Source organism: Phyllobates terribilis, unplaced genomic scaffold (assembly GCF_046119375.1).
Source record: "Phyllobates terribilis strain yellow unplaced genomic scaffold, ASM4611937v1 Scaffold_10__3_contigs__length_209671492, whole genome shotgun sequence".
Lineage (NCBI taxonomy): Eukaryota > Metazoa > Chordata > Amphibia > Anura > Dendrobatidae > Phyllobates > Phyllobates terribilis.
Window position 1 is genome coordinate 13,166,292 of NW_027362770.1, and position 13,827 is coordinate 13,180,118.

At 42.2% G+C, this 13,827-nt stretch overlaps 1 protein-coding gene across 2 annotated transcripts in view; it reads left to right on the forward strand.

Moving 5' to 3' along the window:
* HBEGF (heparin binding EGF like growth factor) overlaps positions 1-13,565 on the forward strand; it is a 239,164-nt gene extending 225,599 nt beyond the window's left edge. The window contains exon 5 of one of the 2 annotated variants that reach the window (XM_073649496.1): positions 13,067-13,565. In XM_073649496.1, the coding sequence (XP_073505597.1) occupies positions 13,067-13,133 (67 nt within the window). In that variant the 3' untranslated portion in view covers positions 13,134-13,565. The remainder of the gene's footprint in view (positions 1-13,066) is intronic. The other variant, XM_073649497.1, reaches the window with a different exon arrangement.
* The last annotated feature ends 262 nt before the right edge of the window (positions 13,566-13,827 follow it).

A 13,827-nucleotide genomic window follows, 5' to 3' on the forward strand; every position in this document is an offset into this window, starting at 1 on the left:
TACCTTTTGTAGGTTATTGTAAGTTTGTTTCGTAATTTTTTTAAAGAATTTTCTTACCTGAGTTATCATAGAATGGTCTCTTTTTGTCTACTTTAAATATTATTAAATAATGAGATACAGAGTTATCCTCTACAAGTCTCCATGTAGAATAAAGGTATATAGAGTCACATATTATTACAGAAATAAATGATAATCGTTACAATATAATAACCCTTATCCTAACGTGACATGCTGGTTCATTATATGGAACATGGGAATGAGATGTTACGGATCCGGGTGGTGGAACCTCTGTGCTGCGGTGCAAGGAGGGACCAGAGGGGCGTAACTAGGTATCAACTCGGACTGACCAAGGTCGTACGGCGGCTCAATCGACTCCGTGACCAGGGAAGGAACTAGCAGAGGGACCAGGTGCAACTCTGGGCCGGACCTTGTGTGAGAGCAGGTGACTCCCACGGGTCAGAAGGCAGGAACTGACCGGTACAGCAGATGAGCACGGCAGGCAGGCTGACGGGTGATCCAGACTGGCAGACACGGCAGGTAGCAGGCAGGAGCCTCCAGGAAGGCTGGCTGGCAGGCACGGCAGGTAACAGGCAGGTGCTTCCAGGTAAGCAGATGGGCAGGGCCCATAGACAGACTGGCGGACTGGACTGTAGACAGACTGGCGGGCTGGAGAGTAGACAAGCTGGCGGACTGGGCTGGTAGTAAGGCTGGCGGACTGGACTGGTAGTCAGGCTGGTGGACTGGACTTGTAGTCAGGCTGGCGGACTGGACTTGTAGTCAGGCTGGCGGACTGGACTGGTAGTCAGGCTGGCGGACTGGACTGGTAGTCAGGCTGGTGGAATGGACTGGTAGTCAGGCTGGCAGCGGGACCTGAGGGCTGAAGGAGAGTTTAACACACAAAGCTACAACCTTGCATGGGCACCTCCATTTTGGAGGAGGTGCCTTTTATATGAGAGGTCCTCCGGCCATTGGCCGGGGACTCCTTAGGACGGCGCGCGCGGCCCCTTTAAGAGGGAGGGAGCGCGCGCCCTAAGCACAGTGCCCGGGAAGCTGCATGCGCTGGCAGAAGCAGAAGCGGCGAAGGACGTTGAGCGGGGAGCGCGGCGGTAAGAGGGACGGCGTCTCTGACTGTCAGGGGGCAGAGACGCTGATACTACATGAGAAAATGGATGAAATGTGGCATAATTACCCATATTCCACCTGAAAACTATTTAACTGTTAACATGTAAACTTTTAAAGTATGTACATGTCTATACAGTGTGTACAGGTCTAAACAGTTGTTATGCTACACTGATGTGACAGACATAGGAAGCCATCAATGGCTGTAATCAAATTCCTGAGGAGGCATATGATCAAAGCCACTGGCATGACTGCAATAGACCTTATGCAAGCTTTGAAATGAATGCTGAAAAGAACACCCTTACTACAGTGAAGCATGGCAGTGATTTGGTGAGATCCATGGGCTGCTTTGCTTCCTCTGTCACTGGAAACCTGTAGTTTGTGGACGGCAATATAGATTTGATCAAGTATCTGGAAATTCTAGGAGAAAACTTCATGCCTTCTTTGAGGAGGCTGATGCTTGGGCGTCATTGGACCTTCCAAGAGGATAGTGATCTCAAGCATACCTCAAGGTCCAGCAGGGCTTAATGTCATTAAAAATCTTGTAGGATTCTTGAGTAGCAGTCACAGGTATTTGACTTGAACCACCTAAGATTTACAAAAGACTGTTCAAGGACACAAACCCAAGCATGTTAGTGAACTAGAGTCCAAAAGTTGCTTCGGAGCGATGCAGTAACCTAGTGTTTGGCTTTGAATCACATATTCTTCAGGTCATATAGGCCAAATTTTGCTGTACTAAAGATTTTGAAGGTTTGAATAAGTCTGAAACTGCAGTAGTGATTAAATACCTCAAAACAACCAGTATAATAAATAATTTCTCCAAATGCAACATGAAATATTCCTATTAAATTGTTCTTGTTTCATTGGTTTATAGCAAACAGCAGAAAATTTGAATTTTTTGTTCATAAACTTAATTTGCTATTTGGATTGAATAATATTGATTGCATCTCTAATGAGTTTTTTCTGAACAGGTGATTTATAAGCAGTAGAAAGTTTGGTTATAAATAATTTCAGAAGATTGGTCCAAATAAGAGAGATAAGTTTTAGATCCTGCTGTCATACAAACCTATTGATCGATTTCTCTGTAATGTCTTTCTGTAGACTGCAATTTACTATGAACTAAAAATACTGTAGTTAATCCATACTTTGTTTTTAATTAAATGGATGTTCTCAAGATGAATACCGTATTTTTCGGACCATAAGACGCACCACAAATATTGGGGTGGAAAATATGAAAAAAAGTATTTTTCATAAGATGGGGGTCTTATAGTCTGAATAGGTATCTTACCTGAGGGCTAGTGGAGCGGGGGTCACAGGAGGCAGGGTCCTTTAGGAAGCTCCGCAGACCCTGGGTGCGAAAAAGCAGTGCTTCAGCAGCAGGGAGTTGTGGTGGTGGAGCAGGATCGCAGGGCCCTACGCTCCCTCCCTCCCTCTGGAACCCGGTGGCAGCAGAAGAGGTGAGATACTGCGGGGCCAGTGTCTGGCCGTCGGCGATGAGGCAGAGCGGCGTGCGCTGCTTTCCAGTGGCCGCGGCAATCATCCTGAAGCCGTGATCTGCAGGAAAATGGCTGCCCGAGCTCCCAGTCTGCGCATGCGCCGACTCTGGAAAGGTATTTTCCTGTAGATCACGACTTCAGGAAGATGGCCGTGGCCACCGAAAAGCAGCGCACGCCGCTCTGCCTCACCGCCGACAGCCAGACACCGGCTCCACAGCATCTCACCTTTTCTACCACCGCTGGGTTCCTGAGGAAAGGAGGGAATGGAGGGCCCTGCGATCCCACTCCACCACCACCGCAACTATCCAGTAAGCTACGTTAGGACCATAAGATGCACCCCCCATTTTCCTCCCAAATTTGGGGAGGTGCTTCTTATGACCCGAAAAATACGGTATTCAGGAGTGCTCTGCTCCCAGCCATCGGCTTCCTGCTTTGCCAGAAGTGGTGCGCTCCTGATGATTGATATTTTGGACCAGTGGCATGGTCACGCTACCGGTCCGAACTTCTCTTTCCCAGACTGCTAGCGCAGGCAGTTTTGCTTCTGTAGCATGGGAGAAGCACAGGTTGACTCAGGCTGGATGGATACAGTGACCTTCAACAAGCTTTGAAGCATAGCGAACAGGCTGTGAAGCATAGGATTTACTTGTGCTGCTCGCTCCTTGCCTAGTTAACCAATCTCGTTGTAAATGCAGGGTGGTCAGTAACCTAGGCATCGATTAACAGCGTGCTAGGGAGGTGAGCTCCTTACCTACAGTGGTTTGCGAACGTTTTCACCTCCTTGGCATTTTTCATATTTTGCTACCTCACAACTTGGAATTTCACTGGGTTTTTTTAGGGTTTGCATCACTTCATGTAAAGAACATGCTTACAAGTGTGAATATTTGGTTTTGTTTTTTTTGTGAAGCAAACAACAAATTGGACAAAATAACTAAAAACTTCAGTGAGCATAACTATTTACCCCGCTAAGGTCAGTACATCGTAGAGCCTCCTTTTGTGGCAATTACAGCTGCATGTCGCGTTGGATAAGTCTCTATGAGTTCTCCATATCTTGCCACTCGGATTTTTGCAAATTCCTCAAGGCAAAACTGCTACAGCTTATTCAATTTAGAGGGTTTCCTCTAGTGAACAGCTATCTTCAAGTCTGACCACAGATTCTCAATTGGATTAATATCTGGGCTTTGACTAGGCCACGCTAAAACATTTACACGTTTCCCATTAATCCACTCGAGTTTTGCTTTAGCAGTATGATTTGTGTCGTGGTCTTATTGGAAGTTGAACCTCCGTTCCAGTCTCAAATCACTAACAGGTTTTGCCCAAGAATATCTTTGTATTCCGCACCATCCATCTTCCCCTCAACTCAGACCATTTTCCCTGTCCCTGTTGCCTAAAAGCATGCCCACAGCATGGTGCTGCTACCACCATGCTTCACTGTGGAGATGGTGTTCTTGGGTGATGAGCTGTGTTGGTTTGGCGCCAGACATAGTGTTTACTTTGGTGGCTAAAAAGTACACTTTTGGTGTCATCTAAACACAGCACCTCCCTCCATACATTTGAGGAGTCTTCCACATGTAATTTGGCAAACTCATAATGAGACTTTCAATTATTTTGTGTAAATAAAGGCTCATTTCTGCCCACTTTTCCATAAAAGCCACCTCTACGGAGTGTAGTGGTCATATTGTGGTCATATGAACCAATTCTGCTTAGGACTTTTGCAGCGCCTTCAGGGTTACCTTTGGTCTCTGTGCTGCGTCTCTGATTAATGCCCTCCTTGTCCAGGCTGAGAGTTTTGATGGTTGCCCTCTTTTGACACGTTTGTTGTGGTACCCTGTTCTTTTCATTTCATGATAATGGATTTGAAGGTGCTCCGGGGGGTCATCAGAGATCGAGATATTCTTTCATAACCCAACCCTGACTTGTACTTCTCAACAACTTTGTCCCTGACTTGTACTTCTCCATAACTTTGTATCTGACTTGTTTGGAAATCTCCTTGGTCTTCATGGTGTTGCTTAGTTACTGGTGACTCGGTGCAGCCTCGGTGGCTTTTCAAAAAAGGTGTGTAGATACTGACAGACCATGTGACACTTAGATTACACACAGGTGGACTTCCTTTAACTAAGCATGTAACTTATGAAGGTAATTGCTTGCACCAGAAATTTTTTGGGGCTTCATCGCAAAAGGGGTGAGTGAGTACATAGGCACATGCCAATTTATTAGTTATTTGCTCACACAAATTTAATTTATGCCTATATTTTTCTCATTTCACTTCACCAACTTAAACTATTCAGTGCTGATGCATCACACACAAATCGTATTACAAAAATATTTAAACACAGGTTATAATGTAACAAAATAGGTAAAAAGCCAAGGGGTGTGAATACTTTCGCAAACCACTGTAGGTAACAGGTCACTCCAAAACTATGGAGTGGCTGGTAATGTAGGCAATGAGCTGTAAACTATAAAATTAAAAATCCCTTGGTTCTTGAGAACACTGCATTTTTCATAAGTAGTAAATAGCAAAGTTGCTTGTTTTTACAAGCACTTTACAATTTTCACAGCTAAAGATGTATTTGACCTGTCACATGTCTTGACCTCATGATATTGTTTATTTCATTATTCTGCCATTTTTTTGTATTTAAACTTTTTAGTCAAGGTCACATACTCGATAATAATCATTTAGGTATCACTTATTTGATAAAAGATAGAAACAAAGATCCAAGATGCTTCTAGACATTTTGGGAAAAGTATAATACTAAGCTTACCCAATTGGTGGCTCTACTGCCTTGTATTTGGTCAGGGCTGTGGAGTCGGTAAGCCAAACCTCCGACTCCAACTCCTCAATTTCCATGACACCGACTCCAGCTCCGACTCCACAACTCAGACTCCGACTCCCTCATACATGGCTCATGTTTAAGTGATAAATTTACTGTAGCACAGATTCATCTCAGCTAAAAGTCTAGACCCTTAGATCAGGAATAGGACAGACATTTATAGGACATTTCATAACTTTCCCAAATTCTTATGAAACAATATTCCCCACAAACTGCATTGAACTACTGTACCCAATTTATTATATATTTTAGGAGTTGGAGTTGGTCCATTTTATACCCACTCAGACTCCAGGAAAATGGGCTCCGACTCCAGGGCTCCGACTCCAGAGCCCTGTATTTGGTCCAAACTCCTCCCACCGGGCTCAGGAGGGGAGGACCTCACTTGTTTCTTTAGGACAGAAGATAATTATTTGGTCTAGGTTTTGTTCATGCCAGGTTGTAGCAGCAAAAATATAGAAACACAGGGGTCACAGTAGTACTGAAAGTAATGATATGGCCCTTACAGATCCCTGTTCTAAACATCCTTGAGTCTCTCTGGGATTACATGAAGAGACTAAAGGATTTGCGCAAGCCTACATCCACAGAAGATTTGTGTTTCCTGCCGAGTTTCTTCAAGTACTGGGTACAAGTATACCTAGAACAATTGATGCTATTTTAAAGGAAATGTTGGTCACACTAAATGTTGATTTGATCTAGATTTTTGTTTTATTCATTTACTTTGCATTTTGATGAAAAAAAAACTTCACACTTCTATTGTTAATGCATTCTTACTTTGCAAAATTTTTCCATACCTGCCTAAAACTTTTTCACGGTACAATATATGTGCAGTTGCAATCAAAATCGTTAAAGGGAACCTGTCACCAGAAAAAACGCTAATAACCAGCAAATATGTGGTTAATCAGCAGGTTAATAGCATTATTAAGCTGCCCTGCGCCTGCACGCAGCCGAATGCAGTAGGGAGAAAATGAAATAGCATTCTGTTTCTGTCATGGGGGCGGAGGCGGTTCAGACACTGCTTTGAGTATACACAGCGGCAGCTGTAACCGACCCCCTGTCCCTGAATAATACTCCCTCTGTATTGGGGCCCACTATCAGTTAGGGCCGGGGCGCGGTTACAGCCGCCACTCTGTATACTCAGAGCAGTGACTGAATCGGCGCCGCCCCATGACTGAAACGGAATGTTACCGAGTAGAATATAGTTAATTTTCTCCCTACTGCATTCGGCTGTGTGCAGGCCTGGGCAGCATAATAATGCTAATAACCTGTAGATTAACCACATACCATTATTTCTGATGATACTTTCCTTTTAAAATCCAGGATTTGTTTTTTTTTTCATCGCTGGAGCGGTGTTTTACACACAAGTCCCCTGCCCCTGGTTATATACTCACCCTCCAGCGTCTTGACCATTTTTTGGGCGCAGCTCCTGTCCTGCGGCGCCATCTTCTGAGCTCAACTTCTGACCGACTAGGATTCAGAAGCTACATCACAAGCTGTTAAAGAGATTTTACCACGAACGAAAGTGAATTTTAATCAATAGATCTTGGAATGATAATAAGTTCCACAATTGGATGTGTTTAAATAAAATGTTCCTGTGCTGAGATAATCTTATAAATGTGCCCCTGCTGTGTACTGTGTAATGGCTGTGTCTGATCGTGTACAGAACACGGTCTGATCATACCACATCTCCTGGGCAGGGGGGAAGCAAAAGAGTATACAGACATTACAGCAGGGGATCACAGCTGATTCTTTGTGAGGTAAAACATTTCCCTGCCTGTTTTTAAACAATGTTTTACTTCAAAGAAAGAATCAGCTGTGATCCCCTACTGAAATGTCTGTATACTCTTTTATGTCCTATCCTGCCCAGGAGAAGTGGCATGATCAGACCGTGTTCTGTACACAGTCAGACATAGCCATTACACAGTACACAGCAGGGGCACATTTATAAGATTATCTCAGAACAGGAACATTTTATTTAACCACATCCAATGTGGGACAACCACTTTAATGCAAGTCTATGAGAGCCAGAACAAGGCACTCATAAACTTACATTGATTAGTGACCCCCGATTCACTCCATGAAACACTGGAGCAGCTCAGGAGATGGACTTGAGTGGCGTGGAATATAGATGAAAATGCCGGGTGGTCAGTATCAGACAGGGGACCTGGATTTTAAGCACCACTCCAGCGGTGAAATAAAAAAATCACTGGAGTGGTGTTTTAAATAGCTCAAATGAATATAACAAGTGGTTTCTCTCATTTCAACACAGAATGCCACTTCTAATGATGACTGCGGTCTCAGAGATATTCAACACCTTCATGACAATCGTCTTGAGTACTTAGTAGAGTGCCCTTTGGCTATTATGACTTGTCGCATAGCCAGAAATCAGCTTCTGGTAGCATTAATGGGGAATCCTAGCTTTCACGGGTTTACTGCGACATAGAGGGACCAGAAGACCGCGGTGTCTGATTTCACGTACTTCTGCACTAATTAATCACTTCACTATCAGATTAAATACTGCAGGTTTCTTCTAACAGTGCAGGGGTTAATCTGTTCAGTTGAGAACTTCTGAAGATTTCCTGCTTTGATGGTCTCAGCTGTTCAGTGTTGGCTACTCTCCTCTGCTATATATACTCGCCTCTGGCAATCAGAACTTGCCAGTGTTAGTTTCATACTGATCAGTTCTGGAGTTGGAGGAGCTGGTTGTTTGAGTAAGAATTTGGTCTATTATTCTAAAGACTGTTGCTTGGTGATTTGTCTGTGTACATATCCTCATCCTCTCCTATTTGGTTTTTCCTTCCTTTACTCCCCGGTGTTCCACTCTGTTGTTTTTGAGTGCATATTTGTATGATTAAAACCCTAGGGAGAAAGTAACGAAAATTGAGTCTTATCCAACAAACATTAAAAGTATTTATCAGATTGTGCTACCCTGATTCGTAGTATTAAGATTTTAAGGTTGATGTTCAGCTGCTGCGGATCCACAGGTTGTCAAAACCGATGAATATCAGGATCTGGAGAAATTGTGGATACCTTCCGCGCTGCTGGTTTATTGAAGACCTCAATTCAGATGGTCTTTATTTGCTTAGCTGCGGTTTTATTCAATGCGTTTCGAAGTGACAAGCACTTGTTATTCAGGAAACAACCACATACAAACAATATCATACAGGACTGTTTTTAAAGGCTTAAATTTAGAATTAAGGCATCAAATCAACACATGACTAAAACCATCTGAACTGGCGTCTTCAATAAACCAGCAGCGCGGAAGGGTATCCATAATTTCTCCAGATCCTGATATTTGTATGATTGGTATTTTCATTTATCCCTACGTCTTCCCTTGTTAGTCCGATTCTTGCATACTTATACACTACTACTCCCTACTTTACTGGGTAGGGCAGGGGACAGATAATGGCTAATTCAGGAGCTCAGCAAGGCATATGACCCCGGCATCTTCACCATTAGAAGTGATCTGGGGAGCAGGGATAGCTAAGGCGCCCTTAGCTTTAGGGATAGGGAAGGAGCCCCTGGCCCTGGGATAGCCTACATCAGTGCGGTGACATTAGCCCAATTCTCTTTCTCTTCTGTAACGGCCACCAATTCACTAATATCCAAGGGTTTTCATGATAAAACTACCTTCTTCAAATCCAATTAAATATTTTCTATGAAGTTCAAATCAGATAACTGTGGCCATTCCAAAATCTTTCAAGGCTTCTACTGAATCCAAGCCTTTGTGAAATTAGAGGTACACTTGTTCTTACTGCCCTTTTGGATAATGCCGTTATGCCCAGGTTTCACTTTCTTGACAGTAAACATGATGTTTTCAACTAGGATTTCTTGCTACTTTGATTAAATCAGTTTTGTCCTCCACACATTGCAGGTTTCCAGTATTAGAGGAAGCAAAGCCATCCCAATGCATCACTGAGCCACCTCAATGCTTCTTTATAGAACGGGTGTTCTTTTCAATTCATCTGTCATTGATGTCCCCAGAAATACTGGTGAACCATAGGCCTGGAAAGTTCCAGTCCTCAGTGCCTAATGGCACCAAATCTGGCTGCAGTCACTGTAGTTTTTTTATTTAACTACCAGCTTCCTTATTAATCTGGTTGTAACCAGTGATAGCTTCTTCTTGCTACCACATCCAGATAGGGGAGCCAGTCTTAATTTAATTTGGAACTTTCAAACTACATTTTTAAACTTTATCTCTAAGAACATTCATTGCCTTTGCAATCTTTTTGTATGCTTTTCCTTGTTTATACAAGGAAGTGGACCACTTTAACTTTTAGGACCATTCTATTGACTTTGGAAATTGACTGTCATGTTTAGATGTCATGTTAGAAATATTGCTAACAAGTACAGGTATTTGATGTGCTTTATCTTATGCAGATCTGAGGCAACAAATGAAGCTCTTGATTAATTGCAACAGGTTAACAAGATCGCAACACATGATTTGCATATGTTTGCTCTAATGATGGAGTCTATTCAGGGGATTAATAATTGTGATACTGCAGTAATTATTAAAGTGGTATTTTGTAATGAATTTGGAGGAACATTTTGTTATATTAGTTGTGTTCAGATATTTAAGTTATTTTAGTTTGGTTTATTATAAACAACAGAAAGTTTGTAAATTTTGCTAATAAGCCAACTTGCTACTTTATTGGAGGTAGATATACTGTGTAAACAATCCAGGGTCCTACAATCTGTGCTGGCCTTGAGTATCCACCACACTATACACTTTTATAAAATCCAGAAAGGTAGGCAGCACTCCAAAATAAATGAATCAAAAATATGGACTGTTTATTTGCCTATGTGTAGTGATGTTTCAACTCAATACACACTGAGCTCCACAGAATAGTATACTTCCCAACTTTTAAAGCAAATCCGTCACCAGGTATTTGCTTCCCCAACTGAGCGCAGCATAAGGCAATGGTAGAGACCCTGGTTCCAGCAATGTTCCAGTTGTCTGAATGTTTTGGCTCTGTATAACCCTGACCACACCACTGATTGGCAGATTTCTGCCCCTGTACTTAGAAAGCTGCCAAACAGCGGTCCTGCTAGGGTTATACATAGCTCATGAATTTGCTTGACTACTTGGCAGCAGATTTACTAGTCCTCTAATGATAATGTCCAGAGATTATCAAAATTACACTGAGCAGCCCAGTAAGTGACACATATTTGGAATCAGGCACTCAGCCCGTACATCATGCTCCTCAGATTAAATAGCAAAAACCTGTTGACAGACTCCCTGGTGTCGGGGGGAGGGAAATGTATTGTGGCACTTACACAGTAATTTTACCCCTATGGAAACCTTAGTGTTCTACCCACTGCGATACACTTTAAAGGTCCCCATAGAGTATGATTCCCCACAAAATTCAGTCAACACACTGTATGATACCTGTCACGGTGAATTCTTCCACAGTGCTTCCACAAACACATATTATGATAACCGCACAGTACCCCCAGCAAAGTATGATGTTGACACAATGCCCTAAGGCTGCGTGCCCACGTTGCGTATTACAAGCGTATATGCTGCGGAATTTCCGCAGCGTAAACGCTTGTAAAACGCATGTATATCCGCACCCCATGGTCCCCAATGTCATTCCGCAATGTCAATGCCCATGCTGCGGATTTTTCCGCAGCGTATATGCTGCGGTCAAATATCCGCAGCATGTTCATTAATTTTGCGTTTCCGCATGCGGAATCAATGTGCGGATGGTACCCAAGTCTGGAGGAGAGGAGACTCTCATCCAGAACTGGGTACCAAAGAACCTGTAAAAAAAAGAATAGAATAAAGTTTATACTTATCTTCTGATGTTTTCCCTCCGTCGCGCTGTTGTGTGAAGGACCTGCCACGTCATTGAGTCATGTGACCCATCACATGACTCAATGACGTCACCGCAGGTCCTGCACACAACAGCGTGAGCCGCTCAAGACTCCGGACGGGGCGGAGAATGCATCGGTAGGTGAGTATAAACTTTATTCTTTTATTTTTTACCATTCTGATTCTTTTTTGTAACTATTACTTGGTCACACTATATAAATCCATGCCGGTTGCATGGATTTATATAGTGTGAACAAGTTGTCAAGCACTTTTCCAAGTGATGCTTAAATCACTTGGAGAAGTGCTTGATAACCCGCATGCGGAAATGCATGCAAAGACGCTGCAAAGACGCCTCACATACGCTTCTACCTGGCGGGAAAACCGCATGTAAAATCCGCATGCGATTTTCCCGCCAGGGAGAAGCGTAAAAAATATGCTTCAGTTCCGCAACGTGGGCACTTAGCCTAACAGTATAATGCCTGCACCACAATATGATGTGTCTACAGTGCCTCAAACTCCAGTATGATGTCCCCACAGTATCCCTAGTACAGGATGATTCCCACATATTATGATGTCCAACACTGCCCCCACACATTATGATGGCCCCTACAGTCAATATTGTGTCCCCACATTGTCTGTCTCATACACATACACTTTGAGGCCCCCAGTGACCCACCACAGTATGATTACCTACCCCACAGTCCCCTCATTCAATTTGAAATTCCATACAGTCTCCCTCACAGTATGATGACCCCCACAACAGACTGCACTATTATATCCAACTCTATCTGCATCCATTGAAATTGTGACATTGGGTGGGGGGCACAGTGATATTTGGAAACGGCCCACAGCATCTCATGTGGTTTGCCCCAATTAGTCGTATATCACTATACTGTGTATATACACTTCTCAGCTTTGAAATTTCAACACCAAAAAGGAAACGTTCTGGAATTATGAAAATCACAGGATCAACAGACATATTCATGACATGCAAATAATGAAAAAATTAAACTAAATTTTCAAACATCTCAATTCATTCAGAAATGCGTGCACTTATATGCTTTTGCATGCTACTATCAATGAGGTTATTAACATCATTTGCAGTACAGAATGGATCACTACACGCCACTATTCGAATCTGACAAAACCACATAGGCAACGCCATAAAGAGGCCTTTATGAGGTAATGCCACACCTGTTCCTAGGATTATGTTGTGAGGTGTCATATTGTATAGTAGCCCGACCCCTCTAGTCTTCATTCCAGGTACACAATCAGCTAGGACATTGATTTGATTGGGAATGAATGGTACTGCTATTTATCCAAGTGTCTCGAGAGCCTGTTTTTCAACTCTATAAGGTCACAAATTACTTGTACTACTATGAGCAGCCTGTGTGGCCTAAATGCTCTACCATGGCCTGCAACATCTCCAGACTTGTCTCCATTGAGCACATGTCAATTGGTCAAACTGCTTGCAGCAAATTTTAATGATTTACATGCCAAATGCATTCAGTGTGGCAGAACTTTACTCAGATACCCAAATTGGCTTGCTATCAGTGAGGTTATTATCGTTAAATGTACATGTAATTGGGTCCCTTGCACTCTTATTCAGTACTGAATAAATTGGGATATTTTTAAAATTTTGTTTTAATTTTTTCACAATTTGCATATAAGTAATGTCAATTTTCACAATTGTACAATTTTTTTTTGGATGTTGCTATGTCAATTTTGTGTATGTATTCTATATATACATTCTATATTTTCTTATTTTAGTGTCTTGTATAATGATTCTTTTTTTGTTTTTATTTTTCAAGGTACCACAGGACAGGAGCTTATAATGTGGACAATGAAAAAAACCTAAAATTTACAAACCCTACATAATTTTTGTTACTCAAGATTCTAGAGATCAAAAAGTGACATGGACTCAAACATGAATTTCTGACTTATAATGAAATGTTACATTCTTGAAGGTAGAAATAGATGTCTGTTTTTTTGTCCTTGTACTGGTGAAATTGTAAACATGTTTATCCTTATAATGAGAGAAGCAGTACGTTTAAACATTTTCATTCTTGGGCAACATTATGTCTCTGCTTTTTCCCTTATTTTCCACTATAGTGCACTCAGTAGAATTATGTAGTAAAGTGTCAGACACTTTCTAAAAGTATATAATATGTAATATTTGTAGCCCACGACTTTTTTTTATCTGTTGAGTTTCATAACGTAACTTGTTCTTCCATGCTACACAATGCAGTATAAGCTAACTGTATTACGTTTTTCATTTTATCATGTACTATGTCAGGTCTATCTGAATAAAAGCTCCTGTTCAACAAGCACAGCATACAGTGTGATTGCAGAGTTTAGGCCACGTTCACACGTTCAGTATTTGGTTAGTATTTTACATCAGTATTTGTAATCCAAAACCAGGAGAGGAACAATCAGAGGAAAAGTATAATAGAAACACGTCACCACTTCTTTCTCACTCACTCCTGGTTTTGGCTTACAAATACTGATGTAAAATACTGACCAAATACTGAACATGGGAGCGTGGCCTTTTACCCAGGATCACATTGAAATT